Source organism: Oncorhynchus mykiss, chromosome 25, assembly GCF_057628025.1.
Source record: "Oncorhynchus mykiss isolate SJ-2025 chromosome 25, ASM5762802v1, whole genome shotgun sequence".
NCBI classification, from domain to species: Eukaryota; Metazoa; Chordata; class Actinopteri; order Salmoniformes; family Salmonidae; genus Oncorhynchus; species Oncorhynchus mykiss.
Genome location: NC_143046.1, coordinates 56,299,570 through 56,320,917, shown reverse-complemented (window position 1 = coordinate 56,320,917; position 21,348 = coordinate 56,299,570). Strand labels below are relative to the sequence as shown.

Below are 21,348 nucleotides of genomic sequence, written 5' to 3'. Positions count from 1 at the left end.
TTGGGGGCCATTTTCAGTGCCAAGAACCCTAAGGTTGTTCGAAAAACTTTGAGGATCTTAGAACGCTTGTTGAACCCCTAATTTTTTGAGTGCATCCTTCAACATATTCTTATAGCCTACATATTCTTACCTCTGTTGATTGATATCCATTGAATTGTGTCCATCTTCTGTTTTAGAACGATTTGCACAAATATGAAAAGACAGATGATATTGTTGTTTGATGATACCAATTGAGATCATACAAGAGACAAACCTTACCTTAAATTGAGGAGATCTTTACATTTTCAGTTAAGTGCCTGCACCTGCTGTCCTTTCAAATTCAAATCCAAATGTTTCAGTTGAGCAGTTAGGTACCTGCAAGAACCCCCACCAACTAAGGAGGTTCCTTGAGGAACACCACACTACCTGTTGAATGAGCTCGGTTTGTTGTTTTGGAAAGTTTGTTGTTTTAAAAGTGTATTTAAATGTTTATTAGTAGCTAGCTAACTTTTTAGTTTGGCATTCGTTGCTGGGACTGCTACTCTCTGTCCAGTGATCTGACCAAGGCCGGGCCTGAGGAGCTTTTTGAGGTAGTAGCTAGCCTAGCTGCTAGCTAGCTGCCTATCAAGCTAGCGGGATTTCTTGAGGGCTTGAACGTAGCCCGCGATGCAGTTAGCCATTGTGGCGGATTGTCCCGGGTTTGTTGCTGTCTAGAACTTTGCTGTTTGTTGTTTTAAATCTTCCCGGCAAGATGACAGAAATCTGTAAGTCATTGAGAGAGGACATCAGTTCTGTGTGTGAATCCATGAAAACAATGACGGATAAAGCAGACAATCTCGGGGGACAATCAAGGCTGAATAACATGGTTGTGGAAGGAATTGCAGAATCTCCACCTGAGACCTGTACGGTCTGAGGACAAAGTGAGGGAAATTATCTCTGAGAAATTGAACATGGACCACAGGAAGATTGAGGTGGAGCACGCCCAAAGGAATGGAAAACACACCATCGGCCCAGGTGACAGGCCCAGGCCAATAGTGGTCCAGTTCCTGAGGTTCAAGGACAAGCTAGCTGTTCTGGAAAGAGCCAAGAACTAGAGAGGAACGTACATCTTCCTCAACGGGGAATATCCTGAAGCTGTGTGCTAGAAGAGGAAAGAACTTATCCCAGCCATGAAAGCTGCCAGAGCGCGTGGGGATATTGCTTACATCTGCTATGACAGGCTCATTGTCCACCCTCCCTCCCAGAAGCCTGGAAGCGATGAGAGAGCCAAGCCTATGGGTTCATAGTTTTATAACATTCATATCAACCATTTGAGACTCACTTAGATCATTCATTTGATGATACAGCAGTAGCAATACAAGGATATAACATCTATAGAAGAGACAGAAATGCTTATGGTGAAGGTGTTGCTGTATATATTCAGAGCCATATCCCTGTAATGCTTAGAGAAGATCTCACGCCAAGTGTTATTGAAGTGTTGTGGTTGCAGGTTCAGCTGCCTCATCTAAAGCCTTTTCTTTTTGGGTGTTGCTATATACCAAGTGCTAACAGTCAGTATCTAAATAATGTGTGTGAAATGCTTGATAGTGTATGTGATGTAAACAGAGAGGTCTAGCTTCTTGGGGACCTGAATATTGACTGGCTTTCATCAAGCTGTCCGCTCAAGAGGAAGCTTGTCACTGTAACCAGTGTCTGTAATCTAGTTTAGGTTATTATTCAACCAACCTTGGTGTTTACAAACACTAAAGGAACAAAATCCTCCACATGTATCGATCACATTGTTACTAATACTGTAGAACATTGTTCTAAAGCTACATCCGTACCCATTGGATGCAGTGATCACAATATAGTGGCTATATCCAAAAAAGCCAAAGTTCCAAAGGCTGGGCCTAAAATAGTGTATAAGATATCATACAAAAGATGTTGTTGTGAATCTTATGTGGATGATGTTAAACATATTTGTTGATCTGATGTGATTATCAAGGAGCATCCAGGCTCTGCACTTAATGAATTATGAAATTGCTTCTTCCAATTATTGATAAACATGGACCTGTTAAAACTTCTTGGCGCACCCATCCCTTTAGCGGGATCATTTTCGTCAACATCCGCTGAATTGCAGAGCGCCCAATTCAAATTACTAAAAATACACTGCTCAAAAAAATAAAAGGGAACACTAAAATAACACATCCTAGATCTGAATGAATGAAATATTCTTATTAAATACTTTTTTCTTTACATAGTTGAATGTGCTGACAACAAAATCACACACAAATTATCAATGGAAATCAAATTTATCAACCCATGGAGGTCTGGATTTGGAGTCACACTCAAAATTAAAGTGGAAAACCACACTACAGGCTGATCCAACTTTGATGTAATGTCCTTAAAACAAGTCAAAATGAGGCTCAGTAGTGTGTGTGGCCTCCATGTGCCTGTATGACCTCCCTACAACGCCTGGGCATGCTCCTGATGAAGTGGCGGATGGTCTCCTGAGGGATCTCCTCCCAGACCTGGACTAAAGCATCCGCCAAGTCCTGGACAGTCTGGGTGCAACGTGGCGGTGGTGGATAGAGCGAGAAATGATGTCCCAGATGTGTTCGATTGGATTCAGGTCTGGGGAACGAGCGGGCCAGTCCATAGCATCAATGCCTTCCTCTTGCAGGAACTGCTGACACACTCCAGCCACACGAGGTCTAGCATTGTCTTGCATTAGGAAGAACCCAGGGCCAACCGCACCAGCATATGGTCTCACAAGGGGTCTGAGGATCTCATCTCGGTACCTAATTGCAGTCAGGCTACCTCTGGCGAGCACATGGAGGGCTGTGCGGCCCCCCAAAGAAATGCCACCCCACACCATAACTGACCCACCGCCAAACCGGTCATGCTGGAGGATGTTGCAGGCAGCAGAACGTTCTCCATGGTGTCTCCAGACTGTCACGTCTGTCACATGTGCTCAGTGTCAACCTGCTTTCATCTGTGAAGAGCACAGGGCGCCAGTGGCGAATTTGCCAATCTTGGTGTTCTCTGGCAAATGCCAAACGTCCTGCACGGTGTTGGTCTGTAAGCACAACCCCCACCTGTGGACGTCGGGCCCTCATACCACCCTCATGGAGTCTGTTTTTGACCGTTTGAGCAGACACATGCACATTTGTGGCCTGCTGGAGGTCATTTTGCAGGGCTCTGGCAGTGCTCCTCCTGCTCCTCCTTGCACAAAGGCAGAGGTAGCGGTCCTGCTGCTGGGTTATTGCCCTCCTACGGCCTCCTCCACATCTCCTGATGTACTGGCCTGTCTCCTGGTAGCGCCTCCATGCTCTGGATACTACGCTGACAGACACAGCAAACCTTCTTGCCACAGCTCGCATTGATGTTCCATCCTGGATGAGTTGCAGTACCTGACTCACTTGTGTGGGTTGTAGACTCCGTCTCATGCTACCACTAGAGTGAAAGCACCACCAGCATTCAAAAGTGACCAAAACATCAGCCAGGAAGCATAGGAACTGAGAAGTGGTCTGTGGTCACCACCTGCAAAACCACTCCTTTATTGGGGGTGTCTTGCTAATTGCCTATAATTTCAACCTGTTGTCTATTCCATTTGCACAACAGCATGTGAAATTTGTCAATCAGTGTTGCTTCCTAAGTGGACAGTTTTATTTCACAGAAGTGTGATTGACTTGGAGTTACATTGTGTTTAAGTGTTCCCTTTATTATTTTGAGCATTGTATTTAAGTTTCATGAAATCACAAGTGCAATATAGCAAAACACAGCTGAGCTTGTTGTTAATCCACCTGGCGTGTCAGATTTCAAAAAAGCTTTTCAGCTAAAAGTATCCAAGCGTTTATGTAAGGACATCTCTCTCAGCAGAGAAAACATTACAAACAGCTAGCAGCAAAGTAGATTGGTCACGAAAGTCAGATAAGCAATAAAATGAATCGCTTACCTTTGATGATCTTCGGATGTTTCCACTCGAGAGACTCCCAGTTACACAAGAAATGTTTCTTTTGTTCCATAAAGATTATTTTTTATATCCAAAATACCTCCATTGGGTTGGCGCGTTATGTTCAGAAATCCACAGGCTCGAGCAATCACGACGGGGCAGACGAACATTCCAAATAGTATCCGTAAAGTTCGTAGAAACATGTCAAACGTTTTTTATAATCAATCCTCAGGTTGTTTTTAAAATATATAATCGATAATATTTCAACCGGACTGTAGCTTCTTCAATAGGAGAGAGAGAGAGAGAGAGAGAGAGAAAATGCCTGCTCCACTCTGTTGGCACATGCAAAACGCTGCTGGCACCCAGCCATCCAATGGCGCGATGTGATCTTTCTCGCTCATTTTTCCACAATAAAAGCCTGAAACTATGTCTAAAGACTGTTCACACCATGTGGAAGCCATAGGAAAAGGAATCTGGTTGATATCCCTTTAAATGGAGGGAAGGCATGCAATGGAACAGAGAGCTTTCAGGAAAAACAGAACTTCCTGGTTGGATTTTCCTCAGGTTTTCACCTGCAATATCAGTTCTGTTATACTCACAGACAATTTTTTGACAGTTTTGGAAACTTTAGAGTGTTTTCTATCCTAATCTGACAATGATATGCATAGTCTAGATTCTGGGCCTGAGAAATAGGCAGTTTCATTTGGGTAAGGTTTTCATCCAAACATCAAAATACTGCCCCCTACACTCAAGAGGTTAAGAAACTGATTGTTAGAACTGTTAAGGCTTCATGGATTGATGAGGAATTTTAAAACTGTATGGTTGAAAGAAATGTGGCTACGTTTGGCTGCACATCTGATTGGCTGACTTGCTGCAAATTTAAATTGTGAAATGATGTGACTAAACTCAAAAAAAAAAAAAGAAGAAACTGTATTATGAAGCCAAGATGTATAATAAAAACGTGAGTATTATGGGCAGAAAGACAAATACAACTCCATCTTTCATTGAATCTGATGGCTTATTCATCACAAAACCATTTGATGTTGCTAATTTTTACAATGATTGCTTCATTGGCAAAGTGGGCAAACTTAGACAGGAAATGCCAACAATGAACAGTGAGCCATCGCATTCATGCATAAAAAAATGAATAATGAAAGAAAAGCATTGTAAGTTTGAATTTTGTAAAGTTACTGTGGGGAATGTGAAAAAATTATTAGTGTCGATCAATAATGAAAAGCCTCCTGGCATTGACAACTTAGATGAAAAGCTGCTGAGGATGATAGTTGACTCTATAGCCACTCCTATCAGTCATATCTTTATTCCTTAGGCCTGGAGGGAAGCCAAAGTAATTCCGCTACCCAAGATTGGAAAAGTGGCCTTTACTGGTTTAACCTCTTAGAGCTCTAGGGGCGCTATTTCATTTTTGGATAAAAAACGTTCCCGTTTTAAGCGCGATATTTTGTCACGAAAAGATGCTCGACTATGCATATTCTTGACAGTTTTGGAAAGAAAACACTCTGAAGTTTCAGAATCTGCAAAGATTTTGTCTGTAAGTGCCCCAGAACTCATTCTACAGGCGAAACCAAGATGATGCATCACCCAGGAATTAGCAGAATTTCTGAAGCTCTGTTTTCCATTCTCTCCTTATATGGCTGTGATTGCGCAACGAATGAGCCTACACTTTCTGTCGTTCGCCCAAGGTCTTAGCAGCATTGTGACGTATTTGTAGGCATATCATTGGAAGATTGACCATAAGAGACTACATTTCCCAAGTGTCCGCCTGGTGTCCTGCGTCGAATTCGGTGCGCAATTGCCAGCTGCTTCCACTTTACCATTTGATTCAGGGGAGAAAGCATGTGTCCAAGAACGATGTATCAATGAAGAGATATGTGAAAAACACCTTGATGATTGATTCTAAACAACGTTTGCCATGTTTTCAGTCGATATTATGGAGTTAATTTGGAAAAAAGTTTGCGTTTTGAGGACTGAATTTATGGATTTTTTTTGGTGGCCAAATGTGATGTATAAAACAGAGCTATTTCTAATACACAAGGAATCTTTTTGGAAAAACTGAGCATCTGCTATCTAACTGAGAGTATCCTCATTGAAAACATCAGAAGTTCTTCAAAGGTAAATGATTTTATTTGAAGGCTTTTATGTTTTTGTTAATGTTGCGTGCTGGATGCTAACGCTAATGCTAACGCTAAATGCTAACGCGAAATGCTAACTCTAGCTAGCTACTTTTACACAAATGATTGTTTTCCTATGGTTGAGAAGCATATTTTGAAAATCTGAGATGACAGTGTTGTTTACAAAAGGCTAAGCTTGAGAGATGGCATATTTATTTCATTTCATTTGCGATTTTCATAAATAGTTAACGTTGTGTTATGCTAATGAGCTTGCTGATAGATTTACACAATCCTGGATACAGGGTTTTTTTCATAGCTAAACGTGACGCAGAAAACGGAGCGATTTGTCCTAAACAAATAATCTTTCAGGAAAAACTGAACATTTGCTATCTGAGAGTCTCCTCATTGAAAACATCTGAAGTTCTTCAAAGGTAAATGATTTTTTTGAATGCTTTTCTGTTTTTTTGTGTAAATGTTGCCAGCTGAATGTTAATGCTAAATGCTACGTTAGCCATCAATACTGTTACACAAATGCTTGTTTTGCAATGGTTGAGAAGCATATTTTGAAAATCTGAGATGACAGTGTTGTTAACAAAAGGCTAAGCTTGAGAGCTAGCATATTTATTTCATTTCATTTGCGATTTTCATGAATAGTTAACGTTGCGTTATGGTAATGAGCTTGAGTCTGTATTCACGAACCCGGATCCGGGATGGGGAGATCAGAAAGGTTAACAGCAGATCTGTAAGCTTGCTTCCAGCTCTTAGCAAACCTTTGGAAAAAATGGTGTTTGACCAAATACAGTGCTATTTCTCTTATAACAAATTAACAGACTTTCAGCATGCTTATAGAGAACGGCACTCAACATGTACTGCACTGACACAAATGACTGATGATTGGTTGAAAGAAATTGATAAGAAGATTGTGGTAGCTGTACTGTTAAGATTTCAGTGCAGCCTTTGATATTATTGACCTTAAACTGTTGTTTAAAAAACATGTGTTACGGATTTTCAACCTCAGCTCTGAATCCACGATATGGCAATCTAATAGAACTCAAAGGGTTTTCTTTAATGGAAGCTTCTCTAATGTCAAACATGTAAAGTGTGGTGTACTGCAGGGCAGCTCTCTAGGTCCTCTGCCCTTTTCTATTTTTACCAATGACCTGCCACTGACATTAAACAAAGCATGCGTGTCCATGTATGCTGATCAGTCATATACGCATCAGCAACCACAGCAAATAAAGTCACTGAAACCCTTAACAAAGAGTTGCAGTCTGTTTTGGAATGGGTGGCCAGTAATAAACTGGTCCTGAACATTTCTAAAACTAAGAGCATTGTATTTGGTACAAATCATTCCCTAAGTTCTAGACCTCACCTGAATCTGGTAATGAATGGTGTGGCTGTTGAACAAGTTGAGGAGACTAATTTACTTGGCGTTACCTTAGATTATAAAGTGTCATGGTCAAAACATATACAGTTGAAATCGGAAGTCTACATACACTTAGGTTGAAGTCATTTTTCAACCACTCCACAAATTTCTTGTTAACAAGACTTTGGGCATGACAAGTAATTTTCCCAACAATTGTTTAGACAGATTATTTCACTGTATCACAATTCCAGTGGGTCAGAAGTTTACATACACTAAGTTGACTGTGCCTTTAAACAGCTTGGAAAATTCCAGAAAATGATGTCATGGCTTTAGAAACTTCTGATAGGCTAATTGACATCATTTGAGTTAATTGGAGGTGTACCTGTTGATGTATTTCAAGGCCTGCCTTCACACTCACTGCCTCTTTGTGTGACATGGGAAAATCAAAAGAAATCAGCCAAGACTTCAGAAAAAAAAAATTGTAGACCTCCACAAGTCTGGTTCATCCTTGGGAGCAATTTCCAAACACCTGAAGGTACCACGTTCATCTGTACAAACAATAGTAAGCAAGTATAAACACCATGGGACCACGCAGCCATCATACCTCTCAGGAAGGAGACACGTTCTGTCCCCTAGAGATGAATGTACTTTGGTGCGAAAAGTGCAAATCAATCCCAGAACAACAGCAAAGGACCTTGTGAAGATGCTGGAGGAAATAGGTACAAAAGTATCTATATCCACAGTAAAACGAGTCCTATATCCATTTAACCTGAAAGGCCGCTCAGCAAGGAAGAAGCCACTGCTCCAAAACCACCATAAAAAAGCCAGTCTACGGTTTGCAACTGCACATGGGGAGAAAGATCGTACTTTTTAGAGAAATGTCCTCTGGTCTGATGAAACAAAAATAGAACCGTTTGGTCATAATGACCATTGTTATGTTTGGAGGAGAAAGGAGGAGGCCTGCCAGCCGAAGAATACCATCCCAACCGTGAAGCACGGTTGTTGTGGGGGTGCTTTGCTGCAGGAGGGACTGGTGCACGTCACAAAATAGATGGCGTCATGAGGATGGGAAATGATGTGGATATATTGAAGCAACATCTCAAGACATCAGTCAGGAAGTTAAAGCTTGGTCACAAATGGGTCTTCCAATTGGACAATGACCCCAAGCATACTTCTGAAGTTGTGGCAAAATGGCTTAAGGACAACAAAGTCAAGGTATTGGAGTGGCCATCACAAAGCCCTGACCTCAATGCTGTAGAAGATTTGTGGGCAGAACTGAAAACACGTGTGTGAGCAAGGAGTCTACAACCCTGACTCAGTTACACCAGCTCTGTCAGGAGGAATAGGCCAAAATCCACCCAACTTATTGTGGGAAGCTTGTGGAAGGCTACTCAACACGTTTGACCCAAGTTAAAGAATTTAAAGGCAATGCTACCAAATAATAATTGAGTGCATGTAAACTTCTGACCCACTGGGAATGTGGTGAAAGATATACAAGCTGAAATAAATCCCTCTACTATTATTCTGACATTTCACATTGTTAAAATAAAAGTGGTGATCCTAACTGACTTAAAACAGGGATTTTTTTACTAGAATTAAATGTCAGGAATTGTGGAAAAACTGAGTTTAAATGCATTTGGCTAAGGTGTATGTAAACTTCCGACTTCAACTACTGTAGAATCACTGGTTGTAAAGATCGGGAGAGGTCTGTCCGTAATAAAGAGATGCTCTGCTTTTTTGACACCACACTCCAGAAAGCAAGTCTTGCAGGCCCTAGTTTTGTCTTATCTTGATTATTGTCCAGTCGTGTGGTCGAGTGCTTCAAGGAAAGACCTAGGTAAGCTGCAGCAGGCCCAGAACAGACCGGCACGTCTTGCTCTTCATTGTAATCAGAGGTCTGATATAAATACTATGCATGCCAGCCGCTCTTGGTTAAGAGTTGAGGACAGACTGACTGCATCACTTCTTTATGTTAGAAACATTGTGTTGAAAATCCCAAATTGTTTGCATAGTCAACTTACACACACACTTACCCCACCAGACATGCCACCAGGTGTCTTTTCACAGCCCCCAAATCCAGAACAAATTCAAGAAAGCGTACAGTATTAAATAAAGCCATTATTGCACGGAACGTTCCATCTCATATTGCTCAGATCAACAGCAAACCTGGTTTTAAAAAACAGCTAAAGCAACACCGAGGCACAACGCCTCTCCCCTATTGGACCTAGATAGTTTGTGTGTGTATGTATTGATATGTAGGTTACTTGTGCCTTTTGTATTTTTTATCTATGTAGTTCTGTCCTTGAGCTGTTGTCTATGAATGTTCTGTATTATGTCATGTTTCATGTGGACCCCAGGAAGAGTAGCTGCTGCTTTTGGAACAGCTAATGGGGATCCTTAAAAAATACCCCCAAAATACCAAGTACATCCTTTGGGGTACTTGGAAGACATTTCTGGGGGCCATTTTCAGTGCCAAGAACTCTAAGGTTCTTTGAAGAACTTTGCGGGTCTTAGAAGAACCCTTGTTGAACCCTACTTTTTAGAGTGTAGGCCTAGGTACAATTTGTGATAATACCATAGGCCATAGAATCATGATTATTTTTCTATGCCATAGGTGCCATGGAAGTATCCAGTCTGAGGAAGTCTGAGGATTCTACATCACTGAGCTGGAAAAAGGAAAGCCCCCTATCCTTACTTCTAATACACATAATCTCAACTGTCACATTAGCAGTAGGCCTACTGTACCTTACTGTGTGTGCGCCTACGTCTCTGCTGCATTCCCCTGTTTCTCTAGCCAAACATGTACCCAAATATACTTCAGTCTGAATAGTGTGGATGTACTGTACCATAAATGCCTTACCACTACATCTTTTGTGGAGACCGGCAGATGGAGAGAGGACATTGGCGTGTTTTCGGAGCAATGTTTCCCTGTCAGTTGGGCTTTGGGGTTGGTGCCCAGACATATGGACCTGTGGAAGACTGGGGCTCGAGCCACGGTTGAGTTTGCTCTAGGGCTGAATGTTAATGAAGCCAAAGCCCAACACCGAGGCTTACATTCCAAATGGCACCCGATTCCCTATATAGTGCACTACTTTTGACCAGAGCCGCTGGTCAAAAGTAGTGCACTATATAGGGAATCGGGTTCAATTTGGGACATGTGACACCCACACACAGACCACCAGTACAGCTACCGGAGCTGGTTTTATTGGACACTATATAATATACACCAGAGAATATTCCCCAAATCTGAGAAAAGACATGTCATTTAAAAAACAAAGACGTACAAATATTTCAACCTACCCTTGACATGTACTGTAAATACTATGTTAGAATCATTTCATACAAAAACAAAACGTTATCATTCCTAATATTGTAACATTCCGTTTTGTTACGTACTGTAAAAAAAAAAAAAAGAACCCATTTCCCATTCTCTTAATAAATATATACACATGAAGTACTCTGGTACAAAAGGAGCGTCTACAGTACACAAGGACACACTTTTTTCCGAACATTTTCAAATGTAATGTTATCGCATTATTACCGTGTCTGATGTGTAGATACAGAGACAGTGGCAGAATCTGTCAATCTGAATGCGTTTGACCTTAGCTTTCTGACTTTCTATGCAGTAATAGACATTCTCAACTCTATTTTGTTGCGAGTCTGCAACCTATTCAGGCCATAGCTGAGTGAGTGAATGATTGATACTTTTTCATCTACTTAATAAAAAAAACATGTAATACTTATGAAGAGGCCATATGCTAAAGCGGTATAAGGGAAAATGTGAAAATCCATGTGAAAACCACATGCAGTACATGCTCTTACTCGACACATACAGTAGCAACAAACACAGATCATATCATATTAACTGCCAGACTGAGTGTACGTACATACATACTAAATACTGCCAGGATGTTTAGTATCAATACAGTGAGCCAACCATCCCCTCTATTTACAATACAATTAGTGTTTGCAATCCGTACTTTGTGTGCTAAATATCCTCTTTCAATCAATTAAGCGCCATCTTCAGTGCTATATGGAGTCCCAAGGGGGCAGAGACAATGCAGTCTGAGGCATAAGGATAGCTAGCCTGGTCCCAGTTGTGTTTGTACTGTCTTGCTATGTTTGGCAAGACAATCAACATAGGAATTGGCAAGACAGCACAAACAGATCTCCAACCACTCTACTCTGATGCTAATGTAAAAAGGAGTGCATTATTAGCCTGTTTCTCTTACGTATTCCATGTTCAACACAAAGATACCGAGAGAAAGTTATCTGCATAGCGTGGGGTATTACAGCCACGCAACAAATACTCTGCACATACTGTACTGTAACTTAGATTCTCAAATGGCCTTTACATACACATATATATACATATATTACAAAACAAAGAGCGCTTCTTGTTAAACTCAATTCTTATATACACATTTTTTTTTTGTTGCAAAAGTCTATATCAAGCCATCGACACAATGTCATCAGATAAGAGTTGTGGCTTTGTAACATTACAGATAACAAAAAGAACACCATCTCTCAGACAGGTGGACAGTTAAGCCCTGTCCCAGATCTGTTTCTGCTGTCTCGACAACGGCAATGATCATTGGCATGACTGATAACAACAGATCTGGGACTATGCTAGTGGACTTAAGATATTGCTAATAGTGTCAGAGACATCCTGCTCCCGTTCAGTGACTGGGTTAAGGCCATGTGTAAACCACAAGTCTTTACATTTACAACTTTACAAGCTGCCCTATGTTCACACTCTATGTGGACTGGGCGGTGACAGTGTCAATCACTCCCCACCCCTCCCTTTAGGCCAATCAGATTTCAGTCAGGGTGAGTTTGTACACACCCCCTAGCTCCTCCACAGTGATCTGGAAGGTGTCTTCGTTGGAGTAGTGCTTGATAATGTTGTCATCCATGTTGACTAGAATCCTAACAGAGGGACATATATGGATGTCAGTATCACAGAAAGAGAGAGTCTAGTCAGTCTATTTCTATTTCCAAGGTTATTATGTAATACATAAAAAGCCGGATTCTCCACAAATATTACCTTGACTTGTTGTAGAAGGATCTTAAAAATCATGGTAAATAGACTTAACCATGGACGTGAACCACTTACCCTTTCTTGCATTTCTTGTAGACTTTCCCCACTTTCTGGAGCGGCACATTGTATTTCTCTGATATCTAGAAGAAGCAGAGCAACAGAGACTTGTTACCCAGTCGTCTCGTTTGCAAGCAGAGACAATGTACAGTATGTGAGGGTGGTTGAGATGTTTGAAATAGGTTCCAATACTACGTCTGGTGCTTGCGTTGTATTGAAGTGACAACGTTGCATACTGGTTTCTTTATTTTGTATTATTTGTAAGGCAACTCAATGACTTGAGGAGGGGTGGGGTGAGGAGGGGTGGGGGGCATTTTACAATGCCATAAATGTTTTGTTTTCCATCTTCAATGAAAATTTACTCTTTAAACAAATGAAATCAGGTTGAATGACAGAAACACTTAAAACAGAAGCAAAATTCAACCAGGAAAGAGAAGAGACATATGTATGGTATCTTTGCCTCTCTTTGCCCCCCAGCCCAGGCCTGGTCACAACTCCATTGGCCTGTTGTGGACCCATGTCGAGTTCCCCACAGCCCGGTGGCCCCTGCTGAGCGATGTCCCCTATACCCTTTGTCTTAGTGCACTATACCAGACAGACCCCCTAATCAGAACCAAAGACTTAATGATTATACAGACAGAGACCCCGGCCCTCCTCGAGCAACCTTTCTCTTTCCGACCCTCAATTTCATCTAGGTTGAGTTGTGTCTCCTCTCTCGCTCTCTCTGAGATGCTGGGTTGAATTAGGATCGTCAAGCTGAGAGAGATAGTGGCCATGGGTAATTGCAGGGTAAACGGGAGAGGAGTTTGTGTGGCAGAATGAGCTGTGACACAAACAGAGCCACCCACACTAGTGTCACTGGAGTGATGCGATGTGACCAGCCTCCCATAACGGACACCATATGGCTGGCTGTCTCCCTGTGTATCCCTCCCTGGCTGTCCCGATGAAACCCCACTAGGGACAGACTAACCCTGTATCTAAGCCACTATCATGGTGGTTCTGTGGGTGTGATGTTTGAGTAAAAGTGATCGGTTTCATAAAATTGAGTGGATTGTGGTTCGGAACCCGCAGTTGTTTGAGGCATGTTTTTTGCACTAGGGTTGTGGGTTTGATTTCTGCAAGGGCCACATACAATGACGATTAACTGCAAGGCACTTAGGGCAAAATTGTCTGCTAAATGACAATATTACTGTGTTATTGCTATAATATTATGACTGCTCTAGTTGCATTGCGTAGAAACTTACAGCTTCCACCAGTCCTTTCAGTGTGGGGTTCTTCAGCATGACAGCGTCAAACACCTCATCGGTATCCTTACGCACGTACAGCAGAACTACGTAGGCGAGAGGGGTACAGTGAGACATATTGATCACACACACACACACAAACACATACACACAGAAACACTCAAATGGGGATAGATTTCACAAAACAAAAGTCATAGCAGGACACATCCCCAAATCACACAGCACAATGAACTTGTTGGCAGAGTGAGATGTGTTTTGCTGAAGCTAAGCGGCTTGACTGGTGATGAGGCCCTTTATGTGAGTTTGGACTGAGAGAGTCTCACTATGTCCCTGTCTCAAGTGACTCATACCTCACACAGTGTTCTATCACATCTGAGACATGCGCACAAACACGCACACACGCACACACACGCACACACACGTGCAATGGACGTCACGCTGTTTCTTAGCGAGTCCCGCTTCCTCCTGTTACACACACAGCAGTCTGACCCACAAACCACAATGAATAACTAACAACCACCTGGCCCTGTCGCCCAAGCCCAGGACATTCCAGTCTGGGAAGTGGCCAAACTCAAGTCCCTCTGTTACTCTGGTACCGGGAAGACTAAGTCATTCTCTAGACCAGAGATTTTATCGTCTGTCCAGCCCCTTCCCAGACCTCTGGGTTAGCATTGGCAGGATGCCTAGCCAAACTCAGCCCCAGTCGGTCCGGTCATCCGGAGCCAGGCAGCACACTGCTCAGGGAGGGCTGGAGTGTAACTTCCCACACGTGGAGGACACTCGGGCACTCATCATGCTGCCCACTATCCACCCACATTCACTCCAACATGATACTCAGAATAGATGTGCTCGAAATAGATCTATTGGCTTTAAAGGGAATTTGGCAGCCCTGTTACAAGTGACTATAAAGGGGATTTTGACCAAGGGTGTGTGTGTCTACCAGTTCTCACAGTCTCACGTCAGAATTAGACGTTCAGCCATGTTTCTCAAACGTCAAATTTCAAAGTTGTTCCAAACGTCAAATTTCGAAGTGTTTAAGATTAAGCTTAGGCATCAACTCAGAATTCTTAAGGTTAGGGTTAAGTTTAGGCATTTAACGGCAACTTCTTAAGGTTAGGCATTAACTCTGAATGGTTAAGGTTTAGGATAAGCTTAAAACAAATCTCAAAAACAACTTTTGGAATCCGAGGCAGATGTTTACACCCATCCACCATCCCAGTCCACAACACCTTAGCAAAACCGAAACCTACTTCAAGGTAACAGCGCTTAGAGTTGCCCCTAATTGCCGGTTTCCACGTCATCTCCCGACGTCCTCAGACATGGATAGACGTCAAAAACGGACTTGTATCACGGGTGGCCTGGCCCGTGTGTGTGTTCGGACTTCAACTTTCTGCAATGGTGACTAGGACATCATTCGCTATAGTAAGCTTCCCCTACTACACAAAAAAATAATTTTCGATAAAAGTTCCTCAATGCAAACAGTGTGCAAAGAGGCGTGTGCATGCATGCAAGCGTGTCCATGTGCTGATAAAGGCTGAAGAGTGTGTGAATTGTGAGTGAGAGGTGAGAATGAACAGTGAATGAACAGGGTTGTGTCATCGGCGGAGGGGGGGGGGGGGGGGGGGGGGGTGCAGCATGTGTGTTTCAGGGACTGGGTGAAAAGGCATCAGCATGCTTCAGTTCGGCTAGCCGAACGAGTGTGCTCCTGAACTCGCTTAAAAGACCTCCGCTTGAAAAATTTGAAATAAAGCATCAATAGTACCGTTTGTCCACTTTGAGATGCCATAGTTAGTATACACTTCCTCAAAATAGTCTGAATTAAACAAAGATAACTCAAGAAATCTGTCATGCATTTTTACAGAGGAGAGATCTTAGTCACGCAATTTTACATCTACCTAAGATGTTTGGTGCAGTATTTCCCAATGAAAAAATGTGTATGAAAACGAGTCGTGTCTCGTTGAATGACAACAAAGACTTTATTGAAGAATCTCTACTGTTGACCAAATCACCGACAAAGAGGCATAGACGTCGGCTCCAAACAGCCAAAAAAAGTCCAAAAAGAACAAAAATGTCACAAAATGTTGTCATAATATATGCATGAACTCTACCGAACTGTTTCGGCTGGGAAGCATGTGAATGCCTTAATGAGTCATGTGTCTCTGTCTATGGGAAGTGATTTTTAGGGAGGGTAGGTGGCCTTCAGGGAGCAAGCCATAACATTCACAACACACACATACAATAACACAATCCTCCCTCAGCATACCTCCCCCTCTCTCTGGTCTCATACCAGGTAGGATGGTAAGCGAGTGTGAAACACCTCATCAGTAGTGCATACACAGTGTATTGGTGGACACACACACACACACACACACGACTCAACTAGAAAACAAACACCCCACATACAGACATCATACCTTTCTTGGGCTCGTCTATTCTGGCCAGCTTATTGGGAGGGGAACCAAACTCATCCTCGTTGGCGTAGGGTAATTTCTTCATGCCCGAGCTGCTACGGACACACACACGACAAGTTGGCTTAGAGGGTTCACACACACACCCCTGTTAAGCCTGTGAGGCACTCTCCCAGAGAAGTAGCAGGAAGGTCCTAAGCCATACAGTCTTTATTTTCTCCAGCCGTTTTCCTTCAATCAAATTACAGACAAACGAGTGTCAAATTAGTGTTTCCAGGAACTCACCTTTCCTCCCCATCTTCTTGTGAGAAGGGCTGCATGAGAGAAAGAAAAGAGAGGGAGAAAGAGGTATGGGTCAAGGGTGAAAACACATTCCTACATATCAAAAGACGGGATTTTATTTGATATGGACCGCATTGGGAAATAAGTGCAAGACTATAGGTTGAATTGGATTTTGTGGGCAGTGAAAACAATCCTTGGGGAACTCTTCAATCAAATGTAATGACCGTTTTGGATATACTATACTTACAGTATTTTGAGTCACACTTTTAGGATTTTCTTGTTCAGTTCCTTCACGAAGGCCATTATTGCAGCACAAGAGGAGTGATCTCTGTGAACCTGACATAAACCCGGCAACTTGTGCCATAGTCAATATTAGCTCTGGTCCAGGTTGTTATTGTACACTCCTCTACTGTGGTGTGGAGCAGCGCGCACTAACGACTTGGACCAGAGCTTGGACCAGAGCTAAATCATTCTCAGAGGAAACCCAGTCACCCTGCTAATCAGTAACAGCTAAAAGTGCTGGAGGTTTACTGGGTTGCTAATTTGGATCCAACTGCCAATTGTGCACCAAAATAAAATGTTTTCCCTCCAGGCTGGATCAGAAAAGTAAACAGGAAAGCTTTATTTTCAGCTCAGTCCACTCTGCAGCTCAGTAGCGCCATGTGGCCCAGAAACCAGCGAACTCATTGAGCTGGGTCATGTTCATTAGGCAACAGACAGACTGAAACAGGGAGGAACACTACCAATGAAAAACAGATGTAGTTTTCTGTTGCAATAATGTTTTCAAACCTAATGAACAAGACCCTGGTGCCACTGTAGCCAACAGGGGGCAGTCAAAGTTAACATTCCACAGAGCCATACGGGTTCAGCAAAACAACCGTCTATCCTGATCCTCAATGTTGGCCCCAGACCCAGTTTACAGACATTCTCAGAGCTTTACAATGACTTGGGCCCTGTTATATACTAAAACATCCTTCCTTACCAATTTCCTTGAGATATCAGTGATTTATTGAGGATGAATAAGTGAAAGCAAAAATGTGGCTTTCACCAATTTGGTCTGATTTCTGATGACCTCACAGCAGGAAGGAAGGAAGAATCCATTGACCGTGTTCAAACAGGGCCCTGGAATGTTTTGTCTCAACACACCTAAAAACCATGTTAGATGGACTTATTTTCCCTAAAAATAGAGGCAATATGCTTCACTCTAGGATTCCTGCATCCAACCTGAGGGCCATGTGATGTCACGCTGCAGGGAGCACTGCCAGAGGTGTGCTCTTAGGTAATGATGAGAGACCTGACATACCCTCTGTCTCCTCTCACCTTGGGGTCAAACCAAGTCACAGGTGCAGTCTACTGTAGACATACAAATACCATTGATGTCCCGGGGATCTGCTGTGCATTATGGGGGATAAGGGTGGCATTATTTATTCAAAGAGCACCGGGCATAAAATAATAAATTATGTTGAAAGTATATTTACATTTTTTATAATAATAATTTTAAAAAAGCTATACAGGCATAAGAGTGAATCCAAACATGTGTTGATTCACTGAAGCACCATGTAAGATCTTTAGCACATAAACACACACATCAGCCAATCCCAAGGCTAACTCACCCCTATCAGAACACACTGGAAAGTCCCAGTCTGTATAACCCCTGATCCCATTATATTACAGGACTACAAAGTCCTGGCCAATTGGCAAGTCTATCCTGTCAGTTTTGGTTGCTTTGAGGTCACCTTGCCCTGAGTTGTGGAACTGTTTACCCACCAGGAACTACGTGATGTGACCCACATATTACCTTAAATCTACCAAAACAAACTATGGCAGCATCTGAAACGGCACCCTATAGCCTATATAGTGAACTTATTTTGACCAAATGTAGTGTACTCTATAGGGAATAGATGCACTTCTTTCTACTAAGGCCCATAGGGCTCTGGTCAAAAATAGTGCACCTCATAGGGAATAGGGATCTCATACTGTGTTAACATGGCAGGAGTGGCCTGGCAAAGTGACAATGACATTGGCCAGGCCCCAGATTCAAGTACTCTCTTCTCTCTAATAGGCTCTGAAGCATGAACAGCTACTTGTCCATGGTGATCTCATCTACAGCCCTGAGAGAGAAACAAGTCTCACTAACTACCAGGGGTTGGAACTGGTTCAGGGAACAGAACCAAAAACCTGAAAATAACAAACATTTGAGGAACAGAATCAGAACCACAAATGAAAATAATCTATGCTGTTCCGGAACAGAACCGTTATTTTAAAAGCATGGGAACCGGTTAATAACATTATTTTAGGTTCTGGGAATTTTTTTCCAGTCCCACAAAACGCAACAAATCGCCTATGCAAAGCCCTCACTCTGTCACTCAGAAATGTATTTCAGTGTCTGCCTGCTTGCCAGCTGAAAATCTTGTGTGTGTGCCTCTAGTAGCCTACTGACTTTACAAACTTAATTTATAAATTAGGGAGAGATTTTTTTATGAGAGAAAAATGGATTAACCTTTTCAATACTAACTAAGGATACTATAGTTAAAGTTCCACATTGGATGTATTAACTACAAAAAGGTAAGACATATTTTTATTTGAATTCTAGTGCCGCTCTGCACACACAAGCTTGTTAACTAGCTAGCTGGTCCAATGTTAAGTCAACTCTCTGAAGACATTCAAAGTTTCTTCATATTAGCGGTTCCCCCGTAGGTATAATTATTTGGTCCTAATTCAGATAATGCGTGTCATAACAACAAGATGCCCAGCGTTTCAAGCCAAGCCTCCTCCATCCTCTCTCACCTGCAAAATTTCAGTTGCATCTTGCGATCTACACTCGTCTGTCCAATGCATGTAAATAGCTTACCCACTCCATAGCAAGCTGCTCTATCCACACTGATTGGTGAAGTAATTTATTATCGAGCTAAATGTAAACATTATTTGATTTCATTAGGAACAGAAAGAAACATAAACTGCTACTATTTTGGGGTTTATGAACCGGTTCAGAACTTTATTTTGCTGGTCGGAACAGTGGAACATAACCAAAAAAAGAATGGTTCTGTTCAGGCGAAACGATTGGGAACATTTTTTGGGTTTTAAACCCTGCTAAGTACCACTCTCTGAGCGGCGAGCTCTAGTGCAATGATCCAGTGTGGTGTCTGGAATGTGTCTTCTGAATGCCACCCTGACCCAATCAGCTGGGGAGGAGTGACCGATAGGAAGCGCACTGGGTATACAGGGTTACAAAACAGTACAGACATTAACACATTCCCCTACAGGGTCACAAAACAGTACAGACATAACACATTCCCCTACAGGGTCACAAAAGTTCATACATGTTCCCGAAATGTTCAAGTTGTCTGGTATTTCTGGGAAACCTGGGAATTTTGTGAAAGTTTCTGGAATAATGCAACCCTGATCCCCCATAATGCACAGCAGATCCCCAGGACATCAATGGTATTCAGGGCTTGGACTTTTAACAATGCATAGGCAGAACCTCTACACTTTAAAGTAAGAAAGCCTTAGGGGGATATCCAGCCACTAAAGAACACCTGGTATTTAGTGAAGGAATGTCAGAATGAGGGGCTCTTAGAAGTCTGAAGGAAACATTGAGGAGGTGGTTTGGACTCTTTGGTAGTCAGGGGCTGGTGGAAGAAGCATTTAAATGCCATTTGATAAGATTTTTAGGATCATTGAATCTGCACCAATTACAGTATGTGCTCTAATCTTATCACAAAACATAGCATTTGCATTATTTATTTATTTAACCTTAAATTAACTAGACAAGTTGGTTAAGTACAAATTCTTATTTACAATGACGGACTACACCGGCCAAACCCGGATGATGCTGGGCCAATTGTGTGCCGCCCTATTGGACTCCCAATCACGGCCGGTTGTGGTATAGCCTGGATTCGAACCAGGTAGACTATAGTGACACCTCTAGCATTGAAATGCAGTGCCTTAGACAGCTGTACCGCTCAGGAGCCCACCATTTTACCGGTACTCTATAGTAAATTCTACCTTGCAATTGCATGGCAATTAAGTACAGTGCCTTGCGAAAGTATTCGGCCCCCTTGAACTTTGCGACCTTTTGCCACATTTCAGGCTTCAAACAAAGATATAAAACTTTATTTTTTTGTGAAGAATCAACAACAAGTGGGACACAATCATGAAGTGGAACGACATTTATTGGATATTTCAAACTTTTTTAACAAATCAAAAACTGAAAAATTGGGCGTGCAAAATTATTCAGCCCCTTTACTTTCAGTGCAGCAAACTCTCCAAAAGTTCAGTGAGGATCTCTGAATGATCCAATGTTGACCTAAATGACTAATGATGATAAATACAATCCACCTGTGTGTTATCAAGTCTCCGTATAAATGCACCTGCACTGTGATAGTCTCAGAGGTCCGTCAAAAGCGCAGAGAGCATCATGAAGAACAAGGAACACACCAGGCAGGTCCGAGATACTGTTGTGAAGAAGTTTAAAGCCGGATTTGGATACAAACAGATTTCCCAAGCTTTAAACATCCCAAGTAGCACTGTGCAAGCGATAATATTGAAATGGAAGGAGTATCAGACCACTGCAAATCTACCAAGACCTGGCCGTCCCTCTAAACTTTCAGCTCATACAAGGAGAAGACTGATCAGAGATGCAGCCAAGAGGCCCATGATCACTCTGGATGAACTGCAGAGATCTACAGCTGAGGTGGGAGACTCTGTCCATAGGACAACAATCAGTCGTATATTGCACAAATCTGGCCATTATGGAAGAGTGGCAAGAAGAAAGCCATTTCTTAAAGATATCCATAAAAAGTGTTGTTTAAAGTTTGCCACAAGCCACCTGGGAGACACACCAAACATGTGGAAGAAGGTGCTGTGGTCAGATGAAACCAAAATTGAACTTTTTGGCAACAATGCAAA

At 42.3% G+C, this 21,348-nt stretch overlaps 1 protein-coding gene and 1 long non-coding RNA gene across 9 annotated transcripts in view; one reads left to right on the top strand and one right to left on the bottom strand.

Moving 5' to 3' along the window:
* The first annotated feature begins 5,738 nt into the window (after window positions 1–5,738).
* LOC149972051 (uncharacterized) overlaps window positions 5,739–21,348 on the top strand; it is a 38,966-nt gene continuing 23,356 nt past the window's right edge. Inside the window, exons 1-2 of the long non-coding RNA XR_016491888.1 lie at window positions 5,739–6,043; window positions 6,412–6,473. This is a non-coding gene — a long non-coding RNA (uncharacterized LOC149972051). The remainder of the gene's footprint in view (window positions 6,044–6,411; window positions 6,474–21,348) is intronic.
* grhl1 (grainyhead like transcription factor 1) overlaps window positions 10,591–21,348 on the bottom strand; it is a 28,712-nt gene continuing 17,954 nt past the window's right edge. For 4 of the 8 annotated variants that reach the window (XM_021584494.3, XM_090220590.1, XM_021584499.3 and 1 more), the window contains exons 11-15: window positions 16,444–16,472; window positions 16,165–16,253; window positions 13,751–13,836; window positions 12,525–12,589; window positions 10,591–12,337 (exon numbers count right to left, since the gene is read on the bottom strand). In XM_021584494.3, the coding sequence (XP_021440169.1) occupies window positions 12,223–12,337; window positions 12,525–12,589; window positions 13,751–13,836; window positions 16,165–16,253; window positions 16,444–16,472 (384 nt within the window). In that variant the 3' untranslated portion in view covers window positions 10,591–12,222. Of the gene's footprint in view, window positions 12,338–12,524; window positions 12,590–13,750; window positions 13,837–16,164; window positions 16,257–16,443; window positions 16,473–21,348 lie in introns of all 8 variants that reach the window. The other 4 variants (XM_021584495.3, XM_021584498.3, XM_021584493.3 and 1 more) reach the window with 1 other exon arrangement.